This window comes from Rhinoraja longicauda, chromosome 4 (assembly GCF_053455715.1).
Source record: "Rhinoraja longicauda isolate Sanriku21f chromosome 4, sRhiLon1.1, whole genome shotgun sequence".
Classification (NCBI taxonomy): Eukaryota; Metazoa; Chordata; class Chondrichthyes; order Rajiformes; family Arhynchobatidae; genus Rhinoraja; species Rhinoraja longicauda.
Window position 1 is genome coordinate 12,787,030 of NC_135956.1, and position 26,462 is coordinate 12,813,491.

A 26,462-nucleotide genomic window follows, 5' to 3' on the forward strand; every position below is an offset into this window, starting at 1 on the left:
GAGAACCGCAGGGCACAGATTTAATAGGAATCTGAGGGGTGACTTTTTCACACAAAGGGTGATGGGTGCATGGAACGAGCTGCCAGAGGAGGTGGTTGAGACAGGTACGATCACAATGTTTAAGATATATTTAGTCAGTTACATGCATAGGATAGGATTAGAGGGATATGGGCCAAACGCATGCAGGTGGGACTAATGTCAATGGGGCATGTTGGTCGGCGTGGGCAAGTTGAGCCGAAGGGCCTGTTTCCACACTGTAAGACTCTATGACAGTGTATTTTATAACATTCTCATCTTAAATTTACAGTACAATTTTCTGGCGACACAGTGGCATAGCGGTAGAGCTGCTACCTTACAGCGCTAGAGACCCGGGTTCGATACTGACTCCGGATGCTGTCTGTATGGAGTTTGTATGTTCTCCCTGTGACCACGTGGGTTTTCTCCAGGTGCTCCAGTTTCCCCCCCGTACTCCAAAGACGCACGGGTTTGCAGATTAATTAGCTTCGGTAAAATTGTAATTTGTCCTTAGTGTGTGTAGTATAGTGTTAGTGTACGGGGTGATCGCTGGTCAGCACGGACCTGGTGAGCCAAAGGGCCTGTTTCCGCGCTGTATCTCCAAAGTTTAGTTTAGTTTAGAGATACAGCCCCTTCAGCCCGACGTACTAACTCACCACACTAGGAACAATTTGCAATGTTACCGAAGCCAAATAACCTACAAACCCTGTACGTCTTTGGAGCGTGGGAGGAAACCGTAGCACCCAGAGAAAACCCACGTGGTTTCGGGGAGAACGTACATATTCTGTACGGACAGCGCCCTTCGTCGGGATTGAACCTGGTCTCTGGTGCTGTGAGGCAGCAGTTCTACCGCTGCGCCACCGTGACGCACTAAATCTAAAATTCTAGTACTTCCCAGTTTACTAAACATGTACCATAGCACGTTTCAGACTTCGGCTTCTGGTCTGAAATACTTCAATCTCTCCAATCCTTCGTACTATTTCAATAACGTATTATTTGCACAGTCGTTTACAAGGCACGGAATCTTTTTCCGAGAGTAGGGGAACCAGGAACCAGAGGACATTTGTTTAAGGTGGGGGTGGGGTGGGGTGAGGACAGTATTAGCTGGTCGACATGAACTCGGTGGGCTGAAGGGCCTGTTTCCGAACTGCATCTCTAAAGTCTCTTACGAATGGCAGAACAGACTCAATGAGCCGAGTGGCCTAACTCTGCTCCAATGTCTTCTGGTTGTTCTGTCAGCTGTTAAATATTCCACAGTACTCAACAACACTGCCTGAAATGCTGTCTGACCCGCTGGGTTATTCCAGCACTTTGTATCGTGTTTTGCAAACCCGCATCTGCCGTTCCTTGTATCCGCTCGACAAATCTCCATCTGCAGTTCCTATGTCCCATCACTGTGTCTGCTACCCCTCTTTGCTTTGCGTCATATGCAAGTCTGAAAACTTTTTGAAACAAGTTAATGTTTAAATTAGAAAATGGGGCACGTCATGTCACAGAGAGGGTGGTGGGTGCCAGGGACGTGCTGCCAGGGGTTGGTGGTGGAGGCAGATGTGGTAGTGGCAGCACGGTGGCATAGTGGGACGGCGCCAGAGACCCGGGTTCGATCCTGCCGAAGGGCGCCGTCTGTACGGAGTTTGTACGTTCTCCCCGTGACCTGCGTGGGTTTTCTCCGAGATCTTCGATTCCCTCACACATTCCAAAAATGTACAGGTTTGTCGGTCAATTGGCTCGGTAAAAAAGTAAAATTGTCCCTAGTGTGTGTAGGATAGTTTTAATGTGCCCGGATCGTTGGTCAGTGTGGACTCCGTGGGCCGAAGGGCCTGTTTCTGTGCGCTGTATCTCCAAACTAAACTAAAAAGTGGCATTCTAGGGACTTTAAGATGTGGCAGGAAATGGAGGGATTTGGATCAAGTGCAGGCTGAGGAGATGAGTTTAGCCTGGTATTGTGTTCGGCACTGACATTGTAATAATAATAATAATAATAATAATAATAATATTCATTTATTGTCATTGCAACGAGTACAACGAAATTAAAAAATAGCCAATCCTGACGGTGCGTACAAACATATATGCAATAAATGCAAAAACAAATAAATACAATTATATTAAGTACAAAGATTTTTTAACAGTGTTGCGTAGTGCAGAAGGTAGTGTTCAGTTCTCGTATGGCCCTGGGGTAAAAACTGTTCTTAAGTCTGTTTGTTCGGGATTTGATCGACCTGAAACGTCGACCAGAGGGCAGATGAACAAACAGACGGTGGCCGGGGTGGGATGGATCTTTTATTATTTTGCCTGCTCTACTGAGGCAGCGTAGGCTGAACAGGTGCTCCAGGGAGGGCAGTGAGCAGCCGATGATCTTCTGGGCAGAAGGGCCTGATTCTGTGCTCTACGTTTCCAGATGATCTTAAAGTGCTTCAACCACAGTCCTAGGGAAATAGTCATAGAGTGATACAGTGTGGAAACAGGCCCTTTGGCCCAACTTGCCCACGCCGGTCAACAATGTCCCAGCTACACTAGTCCCACCTGCCTGCGCTTAGTCCATATCCCTCCAAACCTGTCCTATCCATGTACCTATCTAACTGTGTCTTAAAGGTTGGGATAGTCCCAGCCTCAACTATGTCCTCTGGCAGCTTGTTCCATACACCCACCACCCTATGTATGAAAAAGTTGCCCCTCGGATTCCTATTAATTCTTTTCCCCTTCACCTTGAACCCATGTCCCCTGGTCCTCGATTCCCCTATTCTGGGCAAGAGACGCTGTACATCTTCCCGATCTATTCCTCTCATGATTTTGTACACCTCTATAAGATCACCCCTCATCCTCCTGCGCTCCAGGGAATAGAGACCCAGCCTACTCAACTTCTCTCTATAGCTCACACCCTCTAGTCCTGGCAACATCCTCATAAATCATCTCTGTACCCTTTCAAGCTTGACAATATCTTTCCTAAAACATGGTGTCAGAACTGAACGCAATATTCTAAATACGGTCTCACCAACATCTTATACACACTGCAACATGACCTCCCAACTTCTGTACTCAATACTCTGACTGATGAAGGCCAATGTGCATAAAGCCTTTTTGACCACCTTATCCACCTGCGACTCGACCTTCAAGGAACCATGCACCTACACTCCTAGATCCGTCTGCTCTACAACACGACCCAGAGGCCTACCGTTCACTGTGTAGGTCCTGCCCTTGTTAGACGTCCCAAAATGCAACACCTCACACTTCTCTGTATTAAATTCCATCACCCATGGAGCCTCCGGAGAAAGCCCACGCAGGTCAATGGGAGAACGTACAAACTCCGTATTCAGTGATTGATTCCTAGTTATTATTGTCTAGGGTGACAAAAATTTGTTTTTTGATTTCTGTACGGAGTTTGTACGTTCTCCCTGTGACCACATAGGTTTCTCTGGGTGCTCCGGTTTCCTCCCACACTCCAAAGATGTACAGATTTGTCGGTTAATTGGCTTCGGTAAAGACTGTAAATTGTCCATAGTGTGTGTAGGAGAGTGTTGGTAAACCAGGTGGTGGGTGGTCGGAGCGGACTCGGTGGGCGAAGGGCTTGTTCCTGCGCTGTTTCTCTGACCTAAACGGAAGCTAAACATGGTCGCTGCGCTTTTCCGTGCTCATTTGGCTTCACCTCCAATGTGGAAATGCAGACAAATGCAATCTGCGCTTTAAGGTCATAAGTGATAGGAGTAGAATTAGGCCATTCAGTCCATTGCAGCATGTTGCAGTTGCGATGCATAACAACCAGCATTCCATCTGAAGAAGGGTCTCCACTCGGAACGTCACCCATTCCTTCTCTCCCGAGATGCTGCCTGTCCCGCTGAGTTACTCCAGCATTTTGTGTCTACCTTCAGTGTAAACCAGCATCTGCAGTTCCTTCCTAAGCATTCCATCACTTTGGAAAGAACGAGCCAAAATTGTAAAAACAAGGGTGGGGGTGGGGGGGAAGGGGGACAATGGGCGGCAGTAGAGAGTGGGGGTGGGGAGAGTGGGGTGGGGGGAGGGGAGGGGAGCGAGGTGGTGGTGAGGGGAGGGGAGGGATGAATAGGGGTGGGGAGGGGGAATGGAGGTGGAGGAAGGGCTGGGGGAGTGGGGGTGGGGGCAGACAAGGGACAAGTGGAGGTGGGGTAGGGGGAATGGAGTGGGTCAGTGAGGGGAGGAGGGGGAGATAAGCCGGATTGAGTCGGGGGGCGGGGGGGAGGTTGAGGGTGCTACACCAATACAGGAGAGGCTTTGGGTCCAGGGCTCACTCAGTGACACCCTCTCCCCTGTTCCCCCTCTACGAGGAATGGGCCCAACGGGTCCACTTGGTCTAGTACATGATTACAATCAAGCCGTCCACAGTGTACAGATAAAGGGAATAACGTTCAAGATAAAGTCCGATTATCGATAGTCCGAGAGTCTCCAATGAAGTCGATGGTACGTCTTCAGTTGGTGGTAGGATGGTTCAGTCGCCTGATAACAGCTGGGAAGAAACTGTCCCTGAATCTGGAGGTGTGTGTTTTCACACTTCTGTGCCACTTGCCTGATGGGAGAGGGGAGAAGAGGATGTGTCTGGGCTGGAACTCATGTGTGGGAAAGAACTGCAGATGCTGGTTTAAATCGGAGGTAGTCACAAAATGCTGGAGTAATCAGCGGGGCAGGCAGCATCTCTGGAGAGAAGGAATGGGTGACGTTTCGGGTCGAGACCCTTCTTCTAATTGGGCATAGATATGTAATGTTTCGGATGGAACTCATCCTTGATTATGCTGGTGGCCTTGCTGAGGCAGCGTGAAGTCTAGATGGAGTCAATGGAAGGGAGGTCAGTTTGCGTGATGGCCTGGGCTATGTCCACAACTCTGTAATTTCTTGCGGCCTCGAATTGAGCTGTTCCTGAACCATGCTGTGATGTTTTGTGTCGAGACCCTTCTTCGGACTAGACATAGATGGGTGATATTTCGGGTCAAGACCCTTGCTCAGTCTGGGCAGATAGGTGATGCTTCAGGTCAAGACCTTTCTTCAGATTGGGCATAGAGATGTGACGTTTCGGGTTGAGACCCTTCTTCTGACTGGGAATAGATAAGTGATGTTGTGAGTCGAGACCCTTCCTCAGAATGGTCATAGATGGGTGACGTTTCGGGTCAAGATCCTTCTTTGGACTGTGCATGGGTAGGGGACATTTTGGGTCAAGACCCTTCGTTAGACTGGGCACAGGTGGGTGATGTTTCAGGTCGAGACCCTGTTGTTCAATCAGACCCATACACAGAATGTGCAGCACGCATAATAAGTGTGATGGTAGATATAGTGAAGGCGATCTAATACGGTTGATCTACGGACCCCTCCTCAGACTGGGCAAGATCGCACCTTCCAAGGGCAGCTGTGTGGTCAGGCTGTTACTTGGTGAATTGTTCGCCGTGCAGGTTAGCTCGGTCGGGCACCTGATCTCTCTGTGTGTCGGCAGCACTGACTGACGGAGATGCTGTTTGTTGTGCCTCTCTTGCTGCAGGCCAACCTGCCCCTCCTGCAGAGGGAGCTCCTCCACTGCGCCCGCTTGGCCAAGCAGAACCCAGCGCAGTACCTCGCTCAGCACGAGCAGCTGCTGCTGGACGCCAGCACCACCTCACCTGTCGACTCCTCCGAGCTGCTGCTTGATGTCAACGAAAATGGGAAAAGGCGAACTCCAGACAGGTGAGGCAAATGGTTGCAACTTCTCACAGTCACAGAGCCTTGCAGACAGCAAAATAGGTGCAGGAGTAGGCCATTCGGCCCTTCGAGCCAACACTGCCATTCAATATGATCACGGCTGATCATCCAATATCAGTGCCCCGTTCCTGCTTTTTCCCCATATCCCTTGATTCCATTAAGATCTAATGATTCCATTAAGCCCTAAGATCTAAAATCTAACTCTTAAAGAGAAGGAATGGGTGACCATTCTTCAGATTGGGAGTCATTCCAGTCCTTCGGACCTTCAATCTGAAGAAGGGTCTCGACCCGAACCGTCACCCATTCCTTCTCTCCAGAGATGCTGCCCGTCCCGCTGAGTTACTCCAGCATTTTGCGTCTATCTTCAGTTTAAACCAGCACCTGCAGTTCCTTCCTACACATAGAGTCAAACAGCGTGGAAACAGGCCCTTCAGCCCAACTTGCCCACGCCAGCCAACATGTCTGTTGAATAGAAGGGTCCCTACCCTGGGCAAAGCACAGCCATAGAGAGCGGTACAGCGGCACAGTGCCGCAGCGGTAGTGCAGCTGCCTGACAGCACCAGATACCTGGGTTTGATCCTGACCGCGGGTGCTGTTTGTATGGAGTTTGCACATTCTTCCTGTGACCACGTGGGTTTTCTCCAGCTGCTCCGGATTAGGTCATAATGTTGCCTCCCACACTCCAAAGACAATAGACAATAGGTGCAGGAGTAGGCCATTCGGCCCTTCGAGCCAGCACCACCATTCAATGTGATCATGGCTGATCATTCTCAATCAGTACCCCGTTCCTGCCTTCTCCCCATACCCCCTGACTCCACTATCCTTAAGAGCTCTATCCAGCTCTCTCTTGAATGCATTCAGAGAATTGGCCTCCACTGCCTTCTGAGGCAGAGAATTCCACAGATTTACAACTCTCTGACTGAAAAAGTTTTTCCTCATCTCCGTTCTAAATGGCCTACCTCTTATTCTTAAACTGTGGCCCCTGGTTCTGGACTCCCCCAACATTGGGAACATGTTTCCTGCCTCTAATGTGTCCAACCCCTTAATAATCTTATATGTTCGTAGGTTAATTGGCTTCTCTAAACTATCCCAAGCATGTATAGGGTAGAACTAATGTATGGGCGATCGTTGGTTGGCATGGACTCGGTGGGTACCTCTAAACTTTTTTCCTCTCCCATGTTCTTGCATATTAGTGTACAATCTGAGAACAAGAGAAGCCCACTCACCCCTGCTCCACTACTCAATTCAGCGACCATAGCTGGCATGATTGTAACCTCAACTCTGCAATATTCCTAACCCCTGGGACTTTTCAATCCCCTTGCTCATCAAGAATCCCCATTCTCCCGGTGACCACTTGGGTTTTCTCCCACATCCCAATGATGTGCATGGTTGTAAGTTTATTGGCTTTGGTAAATGCTAAATTGTTGGTGGGTGTGTGTGTGTGTGTGGGATAGGTTTGCAAGTACATACTTGATAGGAACAGAATTAGGCCATTCGGCCCATCAAGTCTACTTTTAGAGTTTAGAGATACAGCGCTGAAACAGGCCCTTTCGGCCCACCGGGTCCGCACCGACCAGCGATCCCCGCACATTAACACTGTCCTGTACCCACTAGGGACAATTTTTACATTTACCCAGCCAATTAACCTACATACCTGTACATCTTTGGAATGTGGGAAGAAACCGAAGATCACGGAGAAAACCCATGCAGAGCAGGGGGAGAACGTACAAACTCTGTACAGACAGCACCCATAGTCAGGATCGAACCCGGTTCTCCGGCGCTACATTTGCTGTAAGGCAGAAACTCTACCGCTGCACCACCGTGTCACCCTGTTCATTCTTAAGGGATTGGACAGGCAAGATGCAGGAAAAAATGTTCTCGATGTTGGGGGAGTCCAGAACCAGGGGTCACAGTTTAAGAATAAGGGGTCGGCCATTTAGGACTGAGATGAGGAAAAACTTTTTCACCCAGAGAGTTGTTAATCTGTGGAATTCTCTGCCACAGAAGGCAGTGGAGGCCAATTCACTGGACGTTTTCAAGAGAGAGTTAGATTTAGCTCTTGGGGCTAACGGAATCAAGGGACATGGGGAGAAAGCAGGAACGGGGCACTGATTTAGGACAATCAGCCATGATCATATTGAATGGCAGTGCTGGGTTGAAGGACCGAATGGCTTACTCCTGCACCTCTGTTTTCCTATGTTTCTATGTTTCAATCATGGCTGATCTATCTCTCCCTCCTAACCCCATTCTCCTGCCTTCTCCCCATAACCCCTGACACCCATACTAATCAAGAATCTATCTATCTCTGCCTTAAAAAATATCCACTGTGCTAGTGCAGTGCTAGATCGTGCTAGTGTACGGGATGTTTGCTGGGCGGCGCGGACTTGGTGGGCCAAAGGGCCTGTTTCCGTGCTGTATCTCTAAAGTCTAAAGGTGCACCATGACTGTTGCTGCTCCATCCTTAAATCACTACAGCTTGTTGTCAACGGCGAAAATTAATTCTGAGTCAGCAAGGTTTCCCCCCCCCCCCCCCCCCCTCCCCTTTCCTCCTTTGCTGAATTAATTAATGAACCTATGGAACTGTGTTTAATCCTGTCGCTAATCTTTATATGATTGCATGAGATGAGTAACCGAGATAATGCTGGTTCAGGGGAAACATGACAGTATTGCTGCTGCTTTTTTTCCGCTGCTGTTTTTATTTCTGCATATGGTCAGCTATGGATGAGTGGATGGCAATGAAGTTCCGAGTTCATTAAAACAGCTCATTAAAAGGATGGTTCTGTTTCTGCAGTAATGTAGGGGTGTGTCAGTCATCGTACCTGTCAGAAACCTGACGTGCATAAATATGGCCGCTGTTTGTAATGGGATTTGGCCATACTGGTGTAGACAAGCATAATATTAATGAGGAAAGATCTGTCCCTCTACGGTTTGACTCCTGCAGAACGGCATCTTTGCCGATCATTTAGTTTTGTTTACTACTGTCACGTGCACCGAGGTACAGTGAAAAGCTTTCGTTTGCATGCTATCCAGTCAAAGAAAAGACCATATATGATTACAATCAAGCTGTTCACAGATTAAAGACAAAATGTACAACAACAAATGCAAAGATATAACAGTAAAGTCAGATTAAAGATAGTTCAAATGTCTCCAGTGAGGATGATGGGAGGTTAGGACTGCACTCTAGCTGATGGGCTGTTCAGTTGCCTGATAACAGCTGGGAAGAAACTGTCCCTGAATCTGGAGATGTGCGTTTTCACACTTCTGTACCTTATGCCCAATGGGAGAGGGGAGTAGAGGGGGTGACCGGGGTGAGACTCGTCCTTGATTGTTCTGCTGGCCATGCCGAGGCAGCGTGAGGTGTAGATGGAATCAATGGAAGGGAGGTTGGTTTGTGTGATGGTCTGGGCAGCATCCACAATTCTCTGCAATTTCTTGTGGTCTTGGATGGAGCTGTTCCCAAACCAGGCTGTGATGCATCCCGATAAAATGCTTTCTACAATTGACTGATTGATTGAAAGATAGAGCATGGAAACATCCCGTTAAGATACTTTCTATGGTTCCAGAGACCCAGGTTCCATCCTGACCACGGGTGCTGTCTGTACGGAGTTTGTACGTTCTCCCCGTGACCTGCGTGGGTTTTCTCCGGCTGTTTGGGTTTCCTCCCACACTCCAAAGACGTGCAGGTTTGTGGGCTAATAGGCTTTGTGGGCAAGGATCGCTAGTTGGCATTGACTCGATGTGCCGAAGGGCCTGTTTCCGCACTGTATCTCTAAACTAAACTGAATGTGGACGTTTGAGTTTAGTTTATTGTCACGTGTACCGAGGTACAGTGAAAAGCTTTTGTTGCGTGCTAACCAGTCAGCAGAAAGACAATACATGATTACAATTGAGCCATCCACAGTACACAGATACATGAAAAAGGGAATAATGGAAATAACGTTGAGTTGCAAGATAAAGCCAATAAAGTCTGGTTAAAGATAGTCCGAGGGTCTCCAGTGAGGTGAATAGTAGTTTAGTTTAGTTTAGAGATATAGCAAGGAAACAGGCCCTTCAGCCTACATAGTCTGCACCGACCAGCGATCCCCGCACATTAACACTATCCTACACTAGGGACAATTTTTACGTTTTTATACCGCCAATTAAGCTACAAACCCCTGTACATCTTTGGAGTGTGGGAGGAAACCAAAGTTCTCGGAGAACTGAGATGAGGAAAAACTTTTTCAGTCAGAGAGTTGTGAATCTGTGGAATTCTCTGCCTCAGAAGGCAGTGGAGGCCAATTCCCTGAATGCATTCAAGAGAGAGCTAGATAGAGCTCTTAAGGATAGCGGAGTCAGGGGGTATGGGGAGAAGGCAGGAACGGGGTACTGATTGAGAATGATCAGCCATGATCACATTGAATGGTGGTGCTGGCTCGAAGGGCCGAATGGCCTCCTCCTGCACCTATTGTCTATTGTCTGAAACCCACGCAGGTCACGGGGAGAACGTACAAACTCCGTGCAGACAAGCACCCGTGGTCAGGATTGAATCCGGGTCTCTGGCGCTGTGAGGCAGCAACTCTACCGCTGCGCCACCGTGCCGCCCAGTAGTTTAGGACTGTTGTTGGTACGATACGATACAATACGATACAATAGAACATTATTTATCCCAGGAGGGAAATTGATCTGCCAACAGTCTTTAAAAACACAAAATACATGAAACATGAAATTAAAGTGATGAGTGGAAAAGCTTGGGGGATGTGCAAAGATCGGGGAGTGGGGGAGTCAGTCTCAGTCTACCCCACGACAGAAGGGGGAGGGGGTTGTACAGTTTGATAGCCGCAGGGAAGAAGCGTTGTGTACATGTTCTTGTCAGTTGCCTGATTGTGCCCACTGTTTTTGCAGAACCAAAGAGAATGGCTACGATCGTGAGCCTTTGCACTCAGAGCATCACAGCAAGCGGCCCTGCACTATAAGTCCCAACCAACGGTTTAGTCCAAATAATGGCTTATCCTACCAGCCCAATGGCCTGCCTCACCCAACACCACCCCCACCTCAGCACTACCGTCTGGATGATATGGCCATGGCCCACCACTACAGGGATTCATACAGACATCCCAACCACAGAGACCTCAGGGACAGGAACAGACCTCTCGGTGAGTATCAGCCGCAGCACCGCCAGTTTCGGTTTAGCCTATTGTCACGTTGGTACCGAGGGACAGTGGAAAGCTGCATGCCTTAACGTCCACAAAATCAATATCGATTTCTCTAACTTCAAGCAACCCTTTCATAAGGTCGTCAGTGATAGGAGCAGAATTAGGCCATTCGGCCCATCAATTCATCCCCTCTCTTATTTCCCTCTTTCCCCATCCTAGTCATCGTACTAGTTTCACTGTCATCCTGTTGAGTTTCACTGTCGTTATCACCTACACCGCAGCCAACAATGGACCATTGTGGGCTCCACCTTTCCTTGATCATTGTTGCTTTTTGCATACCTTTCATTCATTTGTTCTGTGTATCCTCTACATCTTTCGTTCCCCTTTCCCACTGACTCGGTCTGAAGAAGGGTCTCGACCCGAAACACCACCTATTCCTTTTCTCCAGAGATGCTGCCTGACCCCGCTGAGTTACTCCAGCATTTTGCGTGCGTCTGTGGTTTAAACCAGCATCTGCAGTTCCTTCCTACACATTCCATAAAATGGCCCTTCCATTCGACTGATTTACTGCCAGCCGATCTGCCAAAGGCACCCATAATGCACCCGTGCGTTGAGATGATGTCTGTTTATTGTTACCAGAGCATTGCAAGTGCAATGGGCTAGAGCTTGCCGATGGACTGGTGCGGTTAAACCGGCGGGCTTTGTTGGAGGATGGTCGCGGCGTGGCTGTTAATGTCCGTGATGCGTGTCGGAGCGGTGGCAATAAGCTACTTGATGGATAATGTGAAAAAAAATGGCATGTTTTCCAGCGGAATAGCTTTGGAAGTCTGAAATTGTGTTCCACTGTTGGCAGGGATGCATGGCACCCGTCAAGAAGAAGTGATTGATCATAGACTAACGGACAGGGAGTGGGCAGAAGAATGGAAGCACCTTGATCATGTAAGGAAACCGATCAATTTACCGAAAAGCTTCCCTGAGGGGAATCCACTGCAATTTTATACATGCACCTTGCCAGAGTTTATGCTTACTCTTTTTAAAACTCTAAATGATTAAGAACACAATGTATGTCGTATAGCTAGATTCGGTAAACCTCTTGGCAATGTAAACACTAACTTTATGTAAAGATATTTTTTCAGTTATGAAAGGGTGAATCTGCATTATTTCATTTTTCCAAAATTTAAAATTGGACTGAGTGTTTACTTTGAGCATGGAAATATAGATGAATGTGTGATATTTCAAAACTGATACTTAAGGCATTGTGTGCAAATAACGTTATTGTTTGTGAATATTGTTCAGAGAGGAATGAGTAACATTTCAGAACTAGTACTTATATGTAAGTAATGGTATTGTATGTGTATATTATATAGAAGAATGAGTAACATTTCAGAACTAGTACTTACTATATATAAGTAATGTTATTGTATGTGTATATTATATAGAAGAATGAGTAACATTTCAGAACTGGTACTTATTATATCTAAGTAATGTTATTGTATAGAGGAATGAGTAATATTTCATAACTAGTACTTGATATATGTAAGTAACATTATTGTACGTGAATATTATATGGAGGAATGAGTAACATTTCAGAACTGGTACTTGTATGTAAGTAATGTTATTGTGTGTGAATATTGTACAGGGGAATGAGTAACATTTCAGAACTACTACTAGCATGTAAGTAATGTTATTGGATGTGAATATTATATAGAGAAATTAGTAACATTTCAGAACTAGTGCTTATTAAATGTAAGTAACTCTCCAAAGACATACGGGTATTTCGGTAAATTGGCTTGGTAAATGTAAAAATTGTCCCTAGTGTGTGTAGGGTAGTGTTAACGTGCTGGTCGGCGTGGACCCGGTGGGCCGAAGAGCCTGTTTCCGCGCTGTACCTCTGAACTAAACTAATGATACACTTTATTGTATGCGGAGGTAGGTGACCAGGAGTATTCGCTCACTAATGCATCCTGGCATTGTTGCAGCTTTTGAACTGTATCATGGATATGGTGGAGAAGACAAGGCGGTCACTTACGGTCCTTCGGCGATGTCAGGAGGCTGATCGAGAGGAGCTTAATTACTGGATCCGACGATACAGCGATGCGGAGGATATTAAAAAAGGCAGCGGCACCAGCAGCCACTCCAGACAACAGAGTCCCGTAAATGCCGAGCCTGCCCAACTTGGTAATAATTGTCATCTGACAACTACAGGTTGTTTATTTGTTTGCTTTTATATATATATATGTGTGTGAGTGTGTGTATTATATGAATTAAAAAATATATATTAAATGTAAATTTCCCCGGTGTGGGACGAATAAAGGAATATATTATTATTATTATATGAAAATTAGATAATGAAATAAATGAATATATATATCTTAATAATATATCTTCATTTATTAATATCTTCATATATGAAGTATATGAAATAAATGTATATATATATTTAATTATGTCATATTTTTCATTATCTAATTTTCATATATATGTGTGTGTGTGTATTAATATATATATATATATAAAACAGAATACACGTAGTATGTAAATATAGTACTCTGCAAAAAATATACTAATGAAAAAAAGTTGTATTTCATTATCTCATTTTCATATATATATATATATGAAAATGAGATAATGAAATACAACTTTTTTTCATTAGTATATTTTTTGCAGAGTACTATATTTACATACTACGTGTATTCTGTTTTATATATATATATATATTTAAAAAGTTGTATTTCATTAACTCAGTTATATATATCTGAGTTAATGAAATACAACTTTTTTTTAAATTGATTATATTGTTTACAGAGAACTATCTTTACAAACTATGTGTACATATTTGGGTGACATAACCTGCTGTATAATGTTGTGCAATAGGGCGGCACGGTAGCGCAGCGGTAGAGTTGCTGCTTTACAGCGAATGCAGCGCCGGAGACTCAGGTTCGATCCTGACTACGGGTGCTGCACTGTAAGGAGTTTGTACGTTCTCCCCGTGACCTGCGTGGGTTTTCTCCGAGATCTTCGGTTTCCTCCCACACTCCAAAGACGTACAGGTATGTAGGTTAATTGGCTGGGTAAATGTAAAAATTGTCCCTAGTGGGTGTAGGATAGTGTTAATGTACGGGGATCGCTGGGCGGCACGGACTTGGAGGGCCGAAAAGGCCTGTTTCCGGCTGTATATATATGATATGATGATATGATAATGAAGCTTATAATGCTGCTGGTATCTTGTACACTTGGTGCCGGCTCTAGAGGAATGTAAATCGGGCTCCGATATAGAAGATGGACACAAAATGCTGGAGTAACTCAGTGGGTCAGGCAGCATCTCTGGAGAGAAGGAATGTGTGACTTTTTGGGTTGAGACCCTTCTTCAGACTGAGAGCCAGGGTAAAGGGAAACGAGAGATATAGACGGCGCTTAGAACAAATGTATGAAAGATATGCAAAGTGCAGTAGTGGTCATGGAAAGGTGGAGCCCATAATGGCCCATTGTTGGCTGTGGGCTAGGTGATAACGAGTTATACAGACAGTGAAACTCAACAGGATGGCAGTGAAACTATTGCAACGACGAGGGTGTGGGAGGGACAGAGAGAGAGAGAGAGAGAGGTGATGCAAGGGTTACACAAAAAGGATAGACACAAAATCCTAGAATAACTCAGCGCTGAGTGGAGACCCTTCATCAGACTGGTATATATGGATTATATGAGACCGGTCAATATAGAACATAGAACAGTAAAGCACAAGAACGGTCACTTCGGCCCACAAGGTCTGTGCTGAACATGATGCCAAGACCAACTCTAATCTGCCTGCACATGATCCATATCCCTCCATTCACTGCATATCCATGTGTGTATCTTAAAGCGTGTCGGAAGGAACTGTAGATGCTGGTTTAAACCGAAGAGAGACACAAAAAGCTGTAGTAATTCAGCGGGACAGGCCGCATCTCTGGAGAGAAGGAATGGGTGACTTCGAGGCCTTTCAGACCTTTCTGAAGAAGGGTCTCGACCCAAAAAGTCATCCATTCCTTCTCTCCAGAGAATGCTGCCTGTCCCGCTGAGTTACTCCAGCTTTTTGAGCCTATGTTAAAGTTTCTTAAATGCCACTATAGTATCTGCCTCCACCTCTATCCCCAGCATCCCATTCCAGGTACTTACCACTCGCTATTTAGTATAATAAAATAAAATATTTTTAAAAACACCTGCCCCAAACATCTCCATTAAACTTTGTCGCCTCTTAAAGCTGTGTCCTCTAGTTAGACACAAAATGCTGGAGTAACTCAGCGAGTCCTGACTATTTGCTTATTTTGAAGTCCTCAAGGTATGCCTAATGTTGGAGAAGTTCTCCTCCGTCAAGATATGCCCTCTCCTGTTTGACTTTTCCATTCTGGGGTAAAAGGTTCTGACTGTCTATCCTATCTATGCCTCTCATAATCTTATATACAAATGTCAGGGTGTTTCCGTTTGAAAGTCTAATGTGGCCGGATCCACAATTGGTTTACCTGATGATGCAGAGTGTGAGAGAGTGTCGGCGTGTGTGAGCGTGTCAGTGTGTGAGAGCGTGTCATTGTGTGTGAGTGTGTCAGCGTGTGTCAGAGTGTGAGAGAGTGTCAGCGTGTGTCAGAGTGTGAGAGAGTGTCAGCGTGTGAGAGTGTGAGCGTGTGAGAGTGAGCGAGTGTGAGTGTCAGCGTGTGAGTGTGTCAGCGTGTGAGTGTGTCAGCGTGTGAGTGTGTCAGTGTGTCAGTGTGTGAGTGTGTCAGCGTGTGAGTGTGTCAGCGTGTGAGTGTGTCAGCGTGTGAGTGTGTCAGCGTGTGACAGTGTCAGTGTGTGAGTGTGTCAGCGTGTGAGTGTGGCAGTGTGTCAGCGTGTGAGTGTGTCAGCGTGTGAGTGTGTCAGTGTCAGCGTGTGAGTGTGGCAGCGTGTGAGTGTGTCAGCATGTGAGTGTGTCAGCGTGTGAGTGTGTCAGCGTGTGAGAGTGTGTCAGCGCGTGAGAGCGTGTCAGCGCGTGAGAGCGTGTGAGAATGTGTCAGCGTGTCACAGTGTCAGCATGTGACAGTGTCAGTGAGTGGATGTGTGTGAGTTAGCTCCAGTAAACAGCTGGCAATGTCATTGGCCTTGAGATATCCAACGTCTAGTTCCCCGTCACCTCTGAACATCGGCTGGCCAACAAGTAGTGGCTGACAGATGGAGACGTTTGCAGTCAGCTGAGCAGGCGGACATGTTGTGTTGCACCTCCCTCTGAGCCTGACAAATGCAGTCAATGTTGGCTGGAGAATTAGTACAACGTAAGAAAGCCCACCGCCACAGTCCGTGTGATTATCTTAGCATGCATGAATCACTGGTATTATTTGTGGAACCCCTGTCATCTGGCAATTATTGTTGGTTTGTTTTTATGTGTGTGAGTGTGTGTTTGTATTATATGAATATATATATATATATATGTGTGTGCGTTACTTTTATATATATATTTATTTCATAAATGTCATTATCTAATTTTCATATATATATATATCTGTGTGCATTGTATGAATACATATATGTATTCATATAATGCACACATATATGAAAATTAGATAATGAAATATATGAAATAAATGAAAAGCTATATATTCATGACAGAATATATATACATGCCCTCAAGTGAATATGTAAAGATAGTGTGTAAACATATTACTTTGCAAACAATATGACAAATGAAAAAAAGTTACATTTAATTATCTAATTTTCATATGTATAACTTTTTTCATTATATTGTTTACAGTACTAGGTTTGCCTACTATGATTACATATTCTGTTATAATAAATGACAATATAATAAATGACAATATATATATACATAAATAAAAGAAAAAAGTTATTTAATTACTTCTTCATACATATAACTTTTTTTCATTTATTGTAGTTATATATATATATATAAACATAGCACAAAAAGTAAGGAAATTTGTGTTTGGTAGATTATTTCTTTGTTGTAACAATGCTTCTTGGCAATAAATCTTATACCGTTGGAAAGCCTGTTTATTTCCCTTTTAAATGGTGCCACATTTGTAAGGAACATGCATTTGTGGGATGAGCAGCAGAGCTGAGTATATGGGTTGCGCCCATGAAAAATTTGCCAAATCTTCTCTGCCAATGCCAAACAGCTTATTCTGCTGTTGCTATTGACTCTTGTTTTGAGCTTCTGGTACCCCCAGGTGCTGACAAGAATGGGATGCCATCCCACAACAGTGTGTGACCAGGCTGGTGACCAGCATGAGGAGGAGGTGCCAGGCTGTTATGGCTGTGTATGGTTCTTCCACACGCTACTGTGGCTCCTGTTTATTAAATGAATAAATTGTTAAATTGCCAATATGTCTTGTTTCTTCAGACTTCAATCATCCAATCCACCAAACAACACCGAACAAGAGTCAATGGCAGAATAAGCTGTTTGGCATTGGCAGAGATTTGGCAAATTTTTCATGGGCGCAACCCATATACTCAGCTCTGCTGCTCATCCCACAAATGCATGTTCCTTACAAATGTGGCACCATTTAAAAGGGAAATAAACAGGCTTTCCAACGGTATAAGATTTATTGCCAAGAAGCATTGTTACAACAAAGAAATAATCTACCAAACACAAATTTCCTTACTTTTTGTGCTATGTTTATATATGTATATATATATATATATATATATGTGTATATATACATACATACATACAGTCATAAAATGCTGGAGTAACTCAATGGAACAGGCAGCATCTCTGGAGAGAAGGATTGGGTGATGTTTCGGCTCGAGTCCCTTCTCCAGAGGTCAGAGTCTGAAGAAAGGTCTTGACCCGAAACGTCACCCATTCCTTCTCTCCAGAGATGCTGCCTGACCTGCTGAGTTACTCCAGCATTTTGTGTCTACCTTCGATTTAAACCAGCATCTGCACTTTCCTACACACACACACACACACACACACACACACACACACACACACACATATATATATATATATATATATATATATATATATATATATATATATATATAGACATAGTCATATGTCTCCCAGACAGAACAATGAAATTTTTACTTGCTGCAGCACAACAGAATATGTAAACATAGTGCACTGTTAACCACATAGTGAAGGAAAACAAGCTATGTGAAAAAAAATGTTACATATATACAGTATGAAAATGAGGTAATGAAATAACGTTTTTTATTTTATATATTTTAAACTTTTAAATAAGTTATATATATATATATATATATATATAGCTTTTTTCCCTTTATATTGTTCATGGTGTGTATATATAATGTTGTATATGTGTGTGTTATTTATATATACACGGTTATTTATATGTAACTTGTTTTCTGTATTATATTATTTACAGTGTACTATGTTCACATATTCTGTTGTGCTACTGCAAGTAAGAATGTCATTGTTCTGTCTGGGACATATGACAATAAAACACTGGACGTTGACTGGAAATGCTTGCCACAATCCACACTTTCACTTGTCCTGCAAAGCTTCTGACTGCAGAGTGAACCCCTGTAAAGATGCTCAAAGTTACCCAGAAGTAGGTGGGCTCACAATATATTTATTTTCCTCTCCAGATTCCCATCGGGAGTTCCTTCACAGGCCATCCGGTCATTTGCCAGAGGAAATATGGAAAAAAGCTGGTAAATATTTCTGTGGAAATGGGTGGGGACAGGGTTGGTTGCGAAAAGCATGTGTGTGTGTGTATATATTTCGTTTTAGTGTAGTTTAAAGATACAGCACGGAAAGCAGGCCCTTCGGCCCACCGAGTCCACACCGAACAGCGATCCCCGCACACTAACACTATCCTGCACACACTCGGGACAATTTTGCATTTACAGCAAGCCAATTAACCTACAAACCTGTGCGTCTTTGGAGTGTGGTAAGAAACCGAAGATCTCGGTGCAAATCCAAGCAGGTCACGGGGAGAACTTCGGTACAGAATAGCACCCGTAGCCAGGATGGAACCCGGGTATCTGGTATCGCTGTGGTTAATGTGCGGGGATCGCTGGTCGGTGCAGTAGGACTCAGTGGGAAGAAAGACCTGTTTGCTTTCCCCTACTGCCTGAATTGCTGCCTTACAGCGCCAGAGACCCGGGTTCGATCCCGACCGTGGATGCCGTCTGTATGGAGTTTGCACGTTCTCCCCGTGACCTGCGTGGGTTTTCTCCGAGATCTTCGGTTTCCTCCCACGTTCGGTACACTCCAAAGACGTACGGGTTTGTGGGTTAATTGGCTTGGTGTAATTGTAAAATTGTCCCTAGTGTGTGTAGGATAGTGTTAATGTGCGGGGATCGCTCGTTGGTGCAGACTCGATGGGCCGAAGGGCCTGTTTCTGTGCTTTATCTCTAAACTAAACTAAAACTAAACTCAACAGAAGATAGTCTTTTTGGTTTGGTTTAAATTCAAAAGATTGCAGATGATGAAAATCTGAAATTAAAATTGGAAAATGCTGGAACCACTCAGCAGGTCATGCAGCATCTTAATCTTTCTGTGATCACATCCACGATTAAAAAATATACCTCTGCTCACTACAGTACAAGTATTCTTATTTAGTGTAGTTTATTGTCACATGGACCGAGGTTCAGTGAAAAGCTTTTGTTACATGCCAACCAGTCAGCGGAAAGACAACACATGATTGCCATCAAGCTGTTCAGTTTATGGCTGGAGGAGAAGGTGAACAAGGTATAGTGCAAGACACGATGTGCTTTATTGTTGAAACACGAGGGACTCCATGTTGGAATCTGGAGCAAAATATAATGTGCTGGAAGAATTTTGGGTCAGTAGAATGGTCTGGATGCTTAGTTTCTCCATTCACTCAGCAGCTGCTGTCTGATCTGCCGAGTTCCACCAGTACTTTGTGTGGATAAACGTGCAACCCCCCAAAACAGTCATGTTTTACTTCATTGTAAAAGAGAGGGAGAAGGAGTCTTTATTCTGCCATCCATTATACATTGTGTTGTTGATTTATCCAGCTCTATTAATTTTTATTAGATTGCATTAGATTTTCAAAGAGAAATTATGGTTCAAATGGGTAAGAAGGTTTCGGGTCGAAACTGAAGAATGGTCTCGATCTGAAACGTCACCCGCTCCTTCTCTCCAGAGATGCTGCCTGTCATGCTGAGTTACTCCAGCTTTTTGTGTCTATCTTATGGTTTAAATGATGGGGAGGAAAGATTATTTTATAGGCTAGTGTGTTTGGTTCACTTTAGTTGACTTTAAATATACAGCGTGGCAAACAGGCCCCTCTATCCACCGAGTCCAGGGTGACCAATGATCATCCGTACACTAGTTCTACGCTACACACTAGGGACAATTTACAGAAGCCAATTATCCGACAGCTCTGCGCGTCTTTGGAGTGTGGGAGGAAACCGGAACACCTGAAGAAAACCCTCGCGGTCCCAGGGAGAACGTGCTGTAAGGCAGCAACTCTGCCGCTGTGCAACGATGCCACTCTTAACGCCTTGAGTGTGGACTCAAGATCTGTGTTTTTCAGATCTCTATATAGCGTAAGACTATCTGTTCGCCTGTCACCCTTCTTTGAGAGTGGGTGTGCGGGTCTGTACTCCAGTACAAATCAGTGTCTATGAAACTCGTACCATAGTGCGAATCAATCTAAAGACCTTTCGCCCAGTTTACTTTGGACTTGGAAATCCAGGTTTAGTTAAAGCATCTCATAATTCGGCATGGCGGTGCAGCAGTAAATTTGCTGCCTTACAGCGCCAGAGAAGTGTTTTCTGTTTGATTTGGGCATTGGGATATGAAGCCATATCATATCAAAGAAATGAAAATAAGATGTAAGATGTAGATAGAGCTCTTAAGGATAGCGGAGTCGGGGGGTATGGGGAGAAGCCAGGAACGGGGTACTGATTGAGAATGATCAGCCATGATCACATTGAATGGCGGTGCTGGCTCGAAGGGGCGAATGGCCTCCTCCTGCACCTATTGTCTATTGTCTATAAGAAAGAGACATTCCAAAAATAGGTAAACGTCAGGAAAGAACTGCAGATGCTGGTTAACACTGAAGATAGACACAAAACGCTGGAGTGACCCAGCGGGACAGGCCGCATCTCTGGATTCCTTTCTCATTCTATTCCTTTTCTCCAGAGATGCTGCCTGACCCGCTGAGTTACCCCAGCATTACGTGCCTATCAATAGGTAAACGTTAGTTTTGCTTATGATGTTGGCGTTCAAATTGGCGGTCAATATTTGCAACTTTATCCAGTCTGAACTGCAATGAATGAATCGTTTCTCACAATTCTGTGTGCATTTTTCTGAACAGAATGCGCTGTTTGCCAAAGTATTAATAGCATGTAACCCAGCAGAAAGCTGTAATATAGTGCAATTTCCCGAATTTAGTCAAGTCAAGTCAAGTCAATTTTATTTGTATAGCACATTTAAAAACAACCCACGTTGACCAAAGTGCTGTACATCTGATTAGGTTCCAATGGAGAAAAAAAAATGAAACATACAGTAGCACGCAAACAGTTCACAGCGCCTCCTCAATGAGCCTCAAACGCTAGGGAGTAGAAATAAGTTTTGAGCCTGGACTTAAAGGAGTCGATGGAGGGGGCAGTTCTGATGGGGAGAGGGATGTTGTTCCACAGTCTAGGAGCTGCAACCGCAAAAGCGCGGTCACCCCTGAGCTTAAGCCTAGACCGCGGGATAGTGAGTAGCCCCAAGTCGGCCGACCTGAGGGACCTGGAGTTAGAGAGGGGGGTTAGAAGATTTTTGATGTAGGGGGGGGAATGTCCATTTAGGGCTTTATACGTGAATTTAGTTTTAGTCTAGTTTTTAGCTCAGAGATACAGCTCGGAAAGAGGCCCTTCGGCCAACCGAGTCCGCACCGACTAGCAATCCCTGCAAACTAACACTATCCTACACACACCAGGGACAATTTACATCCATACCAAGCCAAATAACCTAAAATATCTCTTCGTCTTTGGAGTGTGAGAGGAAACCAAGGGTCTTGGAGAAAATCCATGCAGGTCACGAGGAGAACGTACAAACTCCGTACAGACAGCAGCCATAGTCAGGATCGAACCCGGTTCTCTGGTGCTCTAAGGCAGCAACTCTACCGCTGCGCCACCGTGTCGAATTATGAGGTGCTTCACCTAACCCTGGATTTCCAATTCCAGTCGAAAAGATGTTTTGAATAGCTGAAGGCAGAGAGGAGAAAGTAAACTGCAACATGCAGTGGAGTTCAGCTAAAGGTGCTGTGCTGCGTAAAAAGGATTTGCAAGCAGAATCACACTAACACGAGGCATCATCAGATTCAGGACCCGCTGGAGGCACGGGTGACCTGTCTTTTATCACTTCATTGAGGAAGGATCCCAACCCAAAATGTTGTCTGTCCATTTCCCTCCACTCCACAGGCACATGAAATTAAATGAGCGAAAGGCTTGGATAGAGTGGACGTGGAGAGGATGTTTCCACTAGTGGGGGAGTCTAGGACCAGAGGCCACAGCCTCAGAATCAAAGGACATTCCTTTAGGAAGGAGATGAGGAGGAATTTCTTTAGTCAGAGGGTGTTGAACCTGTGGAATTCTTTGCCACAGAAGGCTGTGGAGGCCAAGTCAGTGGATATTTTTTAGGCAGAGATTGGCAGATTCTTGACAAGTACGGGTGTCAGAGGTTATGGGGAGAAGGCAGGAGAATGGGGTTGAGAGGGAAAGATAGATCAGCCTTGATTGAATGATGGAGTAGACTTGATGGGCCAAATGGCCTAATTCTGCTCCTGTCACACAAACTTATGAAAATACCACAAGATCTGCACCATCTCTTGCTTTTGTAGCCATACATTTTTCACATGATGGGGTTTCACAGAATTATTGTTCATTTTGAAGAATGGCAGGGTAGACTTGATGGGCTGAATGGCCTAGTTCTCCTCCTATCACTTATGATCTTTGCCTTTTGATATTTCAATGGATCTACTTTGTCGTTTGGACTGCCCTGACAGAGGTTCAGGGATGGAGTTTACCGCAAGACAGAATGTGCACTGATAATATACCTCTGTAGCCAGTAGACGAGAAAATTCTTTGGCATAGGCAATGTGGGCAGAAGGGCCTGTGGCTATGCTGTAGCTGCCAGGCATTGTCCTGCCCCTCTTCTATTCTAGCCTTGGTCCCTCCCCACAATGGGGCGGCCACGGTGGCACAGCGGTAGAGTTGCTGCCTTACAAGCGCTTGCAGCCCCTGAGACCCGGGTTCGATCCCGGGTTCGATCCCGGGTTCTGTCTGTACGGAGTTTGTACGGTCTTCCCTGTGACCTGCGAGGGGTTTTCTCCCAGATCGGTTTCCTCCCACACTCCAAAGACGTACAGGTTTGTAGGTTAATTGGCTTGGTATAGTGTAAAAATTGTCCCGAGTGTGTGTAGGGTAGCGTTAATGTGCGAGGATCGCTGGGTCGGTGCGGACTCGATGGGCCGAAGGGCCTGTTTCCACGCTACATTTCTAACTAAACTACAACCGACCAGGCTTTGTCCTGCCTCTCCTCAGAGGACATAGGTTCAAGGTGAAAAAGCAAAGATTTAATAGGAATCTGAGGGGCAACTTTTTTTCACACAAAGGGTGGTGGGTGTATGGAACAAGAGGAGGTAGTTGAGGCAGGGACTATCCCATCGTTTAAGAAGTAGTTAGACAGGTACATGGATAAGACGGGTTTGGAGGGATCTGGACCAAGCGCAGGCAGGTGGGATGAGTGCAGGTGGGACATGTTGGCCGGTGTGGGCAACTGGGCCGAAGGACCTGTTTCCACACTGTATCACTCTATGAGTCTATGACTCTTCTTTTCCAGCTTTCTTCTCCCCTGCCCACCTACAATCAGTCTGAAGAAGGGTCCCGACTCGAAACGATACCTATCCATGTTCTCCAGAGTTGGTGTCTGACCTGCTGAGTTACTCCAGCACTTTGTCTTTTTTTTTTGTTGGTAAACCATCATCTGCAGTTCCTTGACTTCCACACTGTCCTATTCTACGTGTAGGAAGGAACTGCAGGTGCTGGTTTACACTGAAGATAGTAATGCTGCAGTAACTCAGCGGGTCAGGCAGCAAAGGAAGAAAAGGAATAGGTGATGTTTCGGATGGGGACCCTTCTTCTGACTGAGAGTCAGGGGAAAGGGAAAAGAGAGATATAGATGGTACATGGAGCAAATGAATGAAAGATATGCAAAAAGCAACAATGGTCAAGGAAAGGTGTACTGTTCTATGGTAGACACAAAATGCTGGAGTAACTCAACGGGGACAGGCAGCATCTCTGGAGAGAAGGAATGGGTGACGTTTCGGATCGAGACCCTTCTTCAGACGATGCTGCCTGTCCCGCTGAGTTACTCCAGCATTTTGTGTCTACCTTCGATTTAAACCAGCATCTGCAGTTCTTTCCTACACATTGTGTACTGTTCTATATCCTATGCTCCTTTGTTCTTTACCAGTGTCTGCATAGGTGTAGAATTTGTGCAACGTGAGGGCTATGGATTTTGGAAAACCATTTCAAGTTGGTATTAGGGTGAAGATAGACAAAATGCTGGAGTGACTCAGCAGGTCAGGCAGCATCTCTGGAGAGAAGTAATGGGTGACGTGTTAGGTTGAGACCCTTCCTCATACTGAGGGAGACGTAGAGATATGGAAGGTTAAGGTGTGAAAATGAGAGATCAAAGGGGATGCTGATCCAAGGAGTGTAGAATGGATCATTGTGGCTGAAGGGAAGGTGACAATAAGGCATACAATCCGTGAAATTTAATCAGGACAGTGAAACTAGTCGGAGAACTAGGATTGTTAGCGAGGAAAAGGTGCCAACGAAGCTCACAGAGGTACAGTGTAATCAAGGGGACAGATAGTCAGACTGGTGGGAGAACTGGGATGAGAGAGGGATGGAGAGAGAGGGAAAACAAGGGTCACTTGAAGTTAGAGAAGTCAATGTACATACCGCTGGGGTGTAAGCTGCCCAAGCGAAATATAAGGTGCTGTTCCTCCAATTTGCTTTGGGCCTCACTCTGACAGTGGAGGAGCCCAGGACAGAGAGGTCAGTGTGGGAATGGGAGGGGGAGTTAAAGTGTTTAGTATCCGGGAGATCGCGTAGGCCGAGGCAGACTGACTGGGTGGTGAGTTGGCCCTTTTTTTTTTGCCGCAGAAGTCAATTTCATTTGTCAGAGAAAATTATCTGGAGTACTTATCTCGGTGTCTCCTTTATTTTTCACTGCTTATTCTGTTCCTTTGTGCTAATTCCAATCCAATTACCTTTTTGTGTGCAGTCTTCCTTTATACAAAGTTTCTTAATGCTGCTGCTTTTAGACAAAGAGCTGAGGATGTGTTTGTTTTGGGACTTGTCATTCTGTGAAGCGAGGCGAGATCATTTGTGTGTCTTTTTATGGGGGGGGGGGGGGGGAAACAAGCCTTAAGCAATATCCCAGGTGGTCTTTGTCCATGTCTCGAAGGTGTACGTATTATTCATATGTTATATAGAGCCGAACTAAAAACTGTGAAATAACCCATTGAAAAGGTAGCTAGACAATTACCATTTTTCACCCTGCGAGATTAAGAAACATAAACTGTCATAAATTACATTTTTAATTTATTGCCCAATAATTTACATCCACATTTCTCTGATGGCTCATTGAGTATCACCACCATCTGGCGTAGCTCCACGCCATTTTGGATCATGATGTCCCCCGTTCTACGGTCGGTCTCTGCTTGGTTAGCTGATAACTATTTTGAACAGCTTGCCCCGACTTGCAAGTGAAACGTGGCAGCTTTGCATGGAGCACGAGAAAACGTTCAATACCTTCGTGAATTGCCACTTTCAAGGGAGAGAGGTGGCAACACAGGCTTAGCTTAGTTTATAGTTTAGAGATACAGCCCGGAAACAGGCCCTTCGGCCCACTGAGTCTGAGCCGCCCAGCACACTAACACCAACCTACACACACTCGGGACAACTTACATTTACACCAAGCCAATTAACCTACAAACCATGCACGTCTTTGGAGTGTGGGAGGAAACCGAAGATCTCGGAGAAAGGTCACGGGGAGAACGTACAAGCTCCGTGCAGACAAGCACCTGGAGTCAGGATCGAACCCGGGTCTCTGGCGCTGTAAGGCAGCAACTCTACCGCTGCGCCACCGTGCCGTGCTCGAGGCTTGTAGAATTGTAAAAGAAAACATAAATATGCTTGTAATTTCTGCGCCTTATTGTGGTGCTACCGCATGTAAGAGTTTCATTGTTCCGTTTCGATACATACGACAATAAAACATTCTTGCCTCTAAAATATTTATCTTGTACGTGCGTGACGATGAATGTTTACACCCGGTGGAGGACTAGTACGGTGTGTTAATATGCCCTTTTCACTGTAATTGTATGCATAACGATGATGCGAAGGTAGCTGTATAATCAGACGTTTCTGCATTCATTTCTATTTATATTGCCTTTCCTTCGACGATAAATAGTTTAAATCTTTTTTAGTGTGACAGCTAATGTGTATACCTTCAATAGTCCTTATTTACAGCGCAAATCAGACGGACAATGGATTGAAATGATTTTTTAAAAAAAATTTCGTGAGGCATTTAAACCCAAAGTGTCGGGGAGTGGCGCATGGCTAATTTTGATTTTTAGGAAAACGAGACTTTGCCGATG

General features: G+C 45.1%; 1 protein-coding gene across 7 annotated transcripts in view; it reads left to right on the top strand.

Moving 5' to 3' along the window:
• The window catches only part of runx1t1 (RUNX1 partner transcriptional co-repressor 1), a 136,350-nt gene that overhangs the window by 87,766 nt on the left and 22,122 nt on the right, over window positions 1-26,462 (top strand). For 5 of the 7 annotated variants that reach the window (XM_078397204.1, XM_078397206.1, XM_078397200.1 and 2 more), the window contains exons 5-9: window positions 5,513-5,694; window positions 10,591-10,841; window positions 11,695-11,780; window positions 12,821-13,046; window positions 18,418-18,483. In XM_078397204.1, coding sequence (XP_078253330.1) covers window positions 5,513-5,694; window positions 10,591-10,841; window positions 11,695-11,780; window positions 12,821-13,046; window positions 18,418-18,483 — 811 coding nt within the window. The remainder of the gene's footprint in view (window positions 1-5,512; window positions 5,695-10,590; window positions 10,842-11,694; window positions 11,781-12,820; window positions 13,047-18,417; window positions 18,484-26,462) is intronic. The other 2 variants (XM_078397198.1, XM_078397203.1) reach the window with 2 other exon arrangements.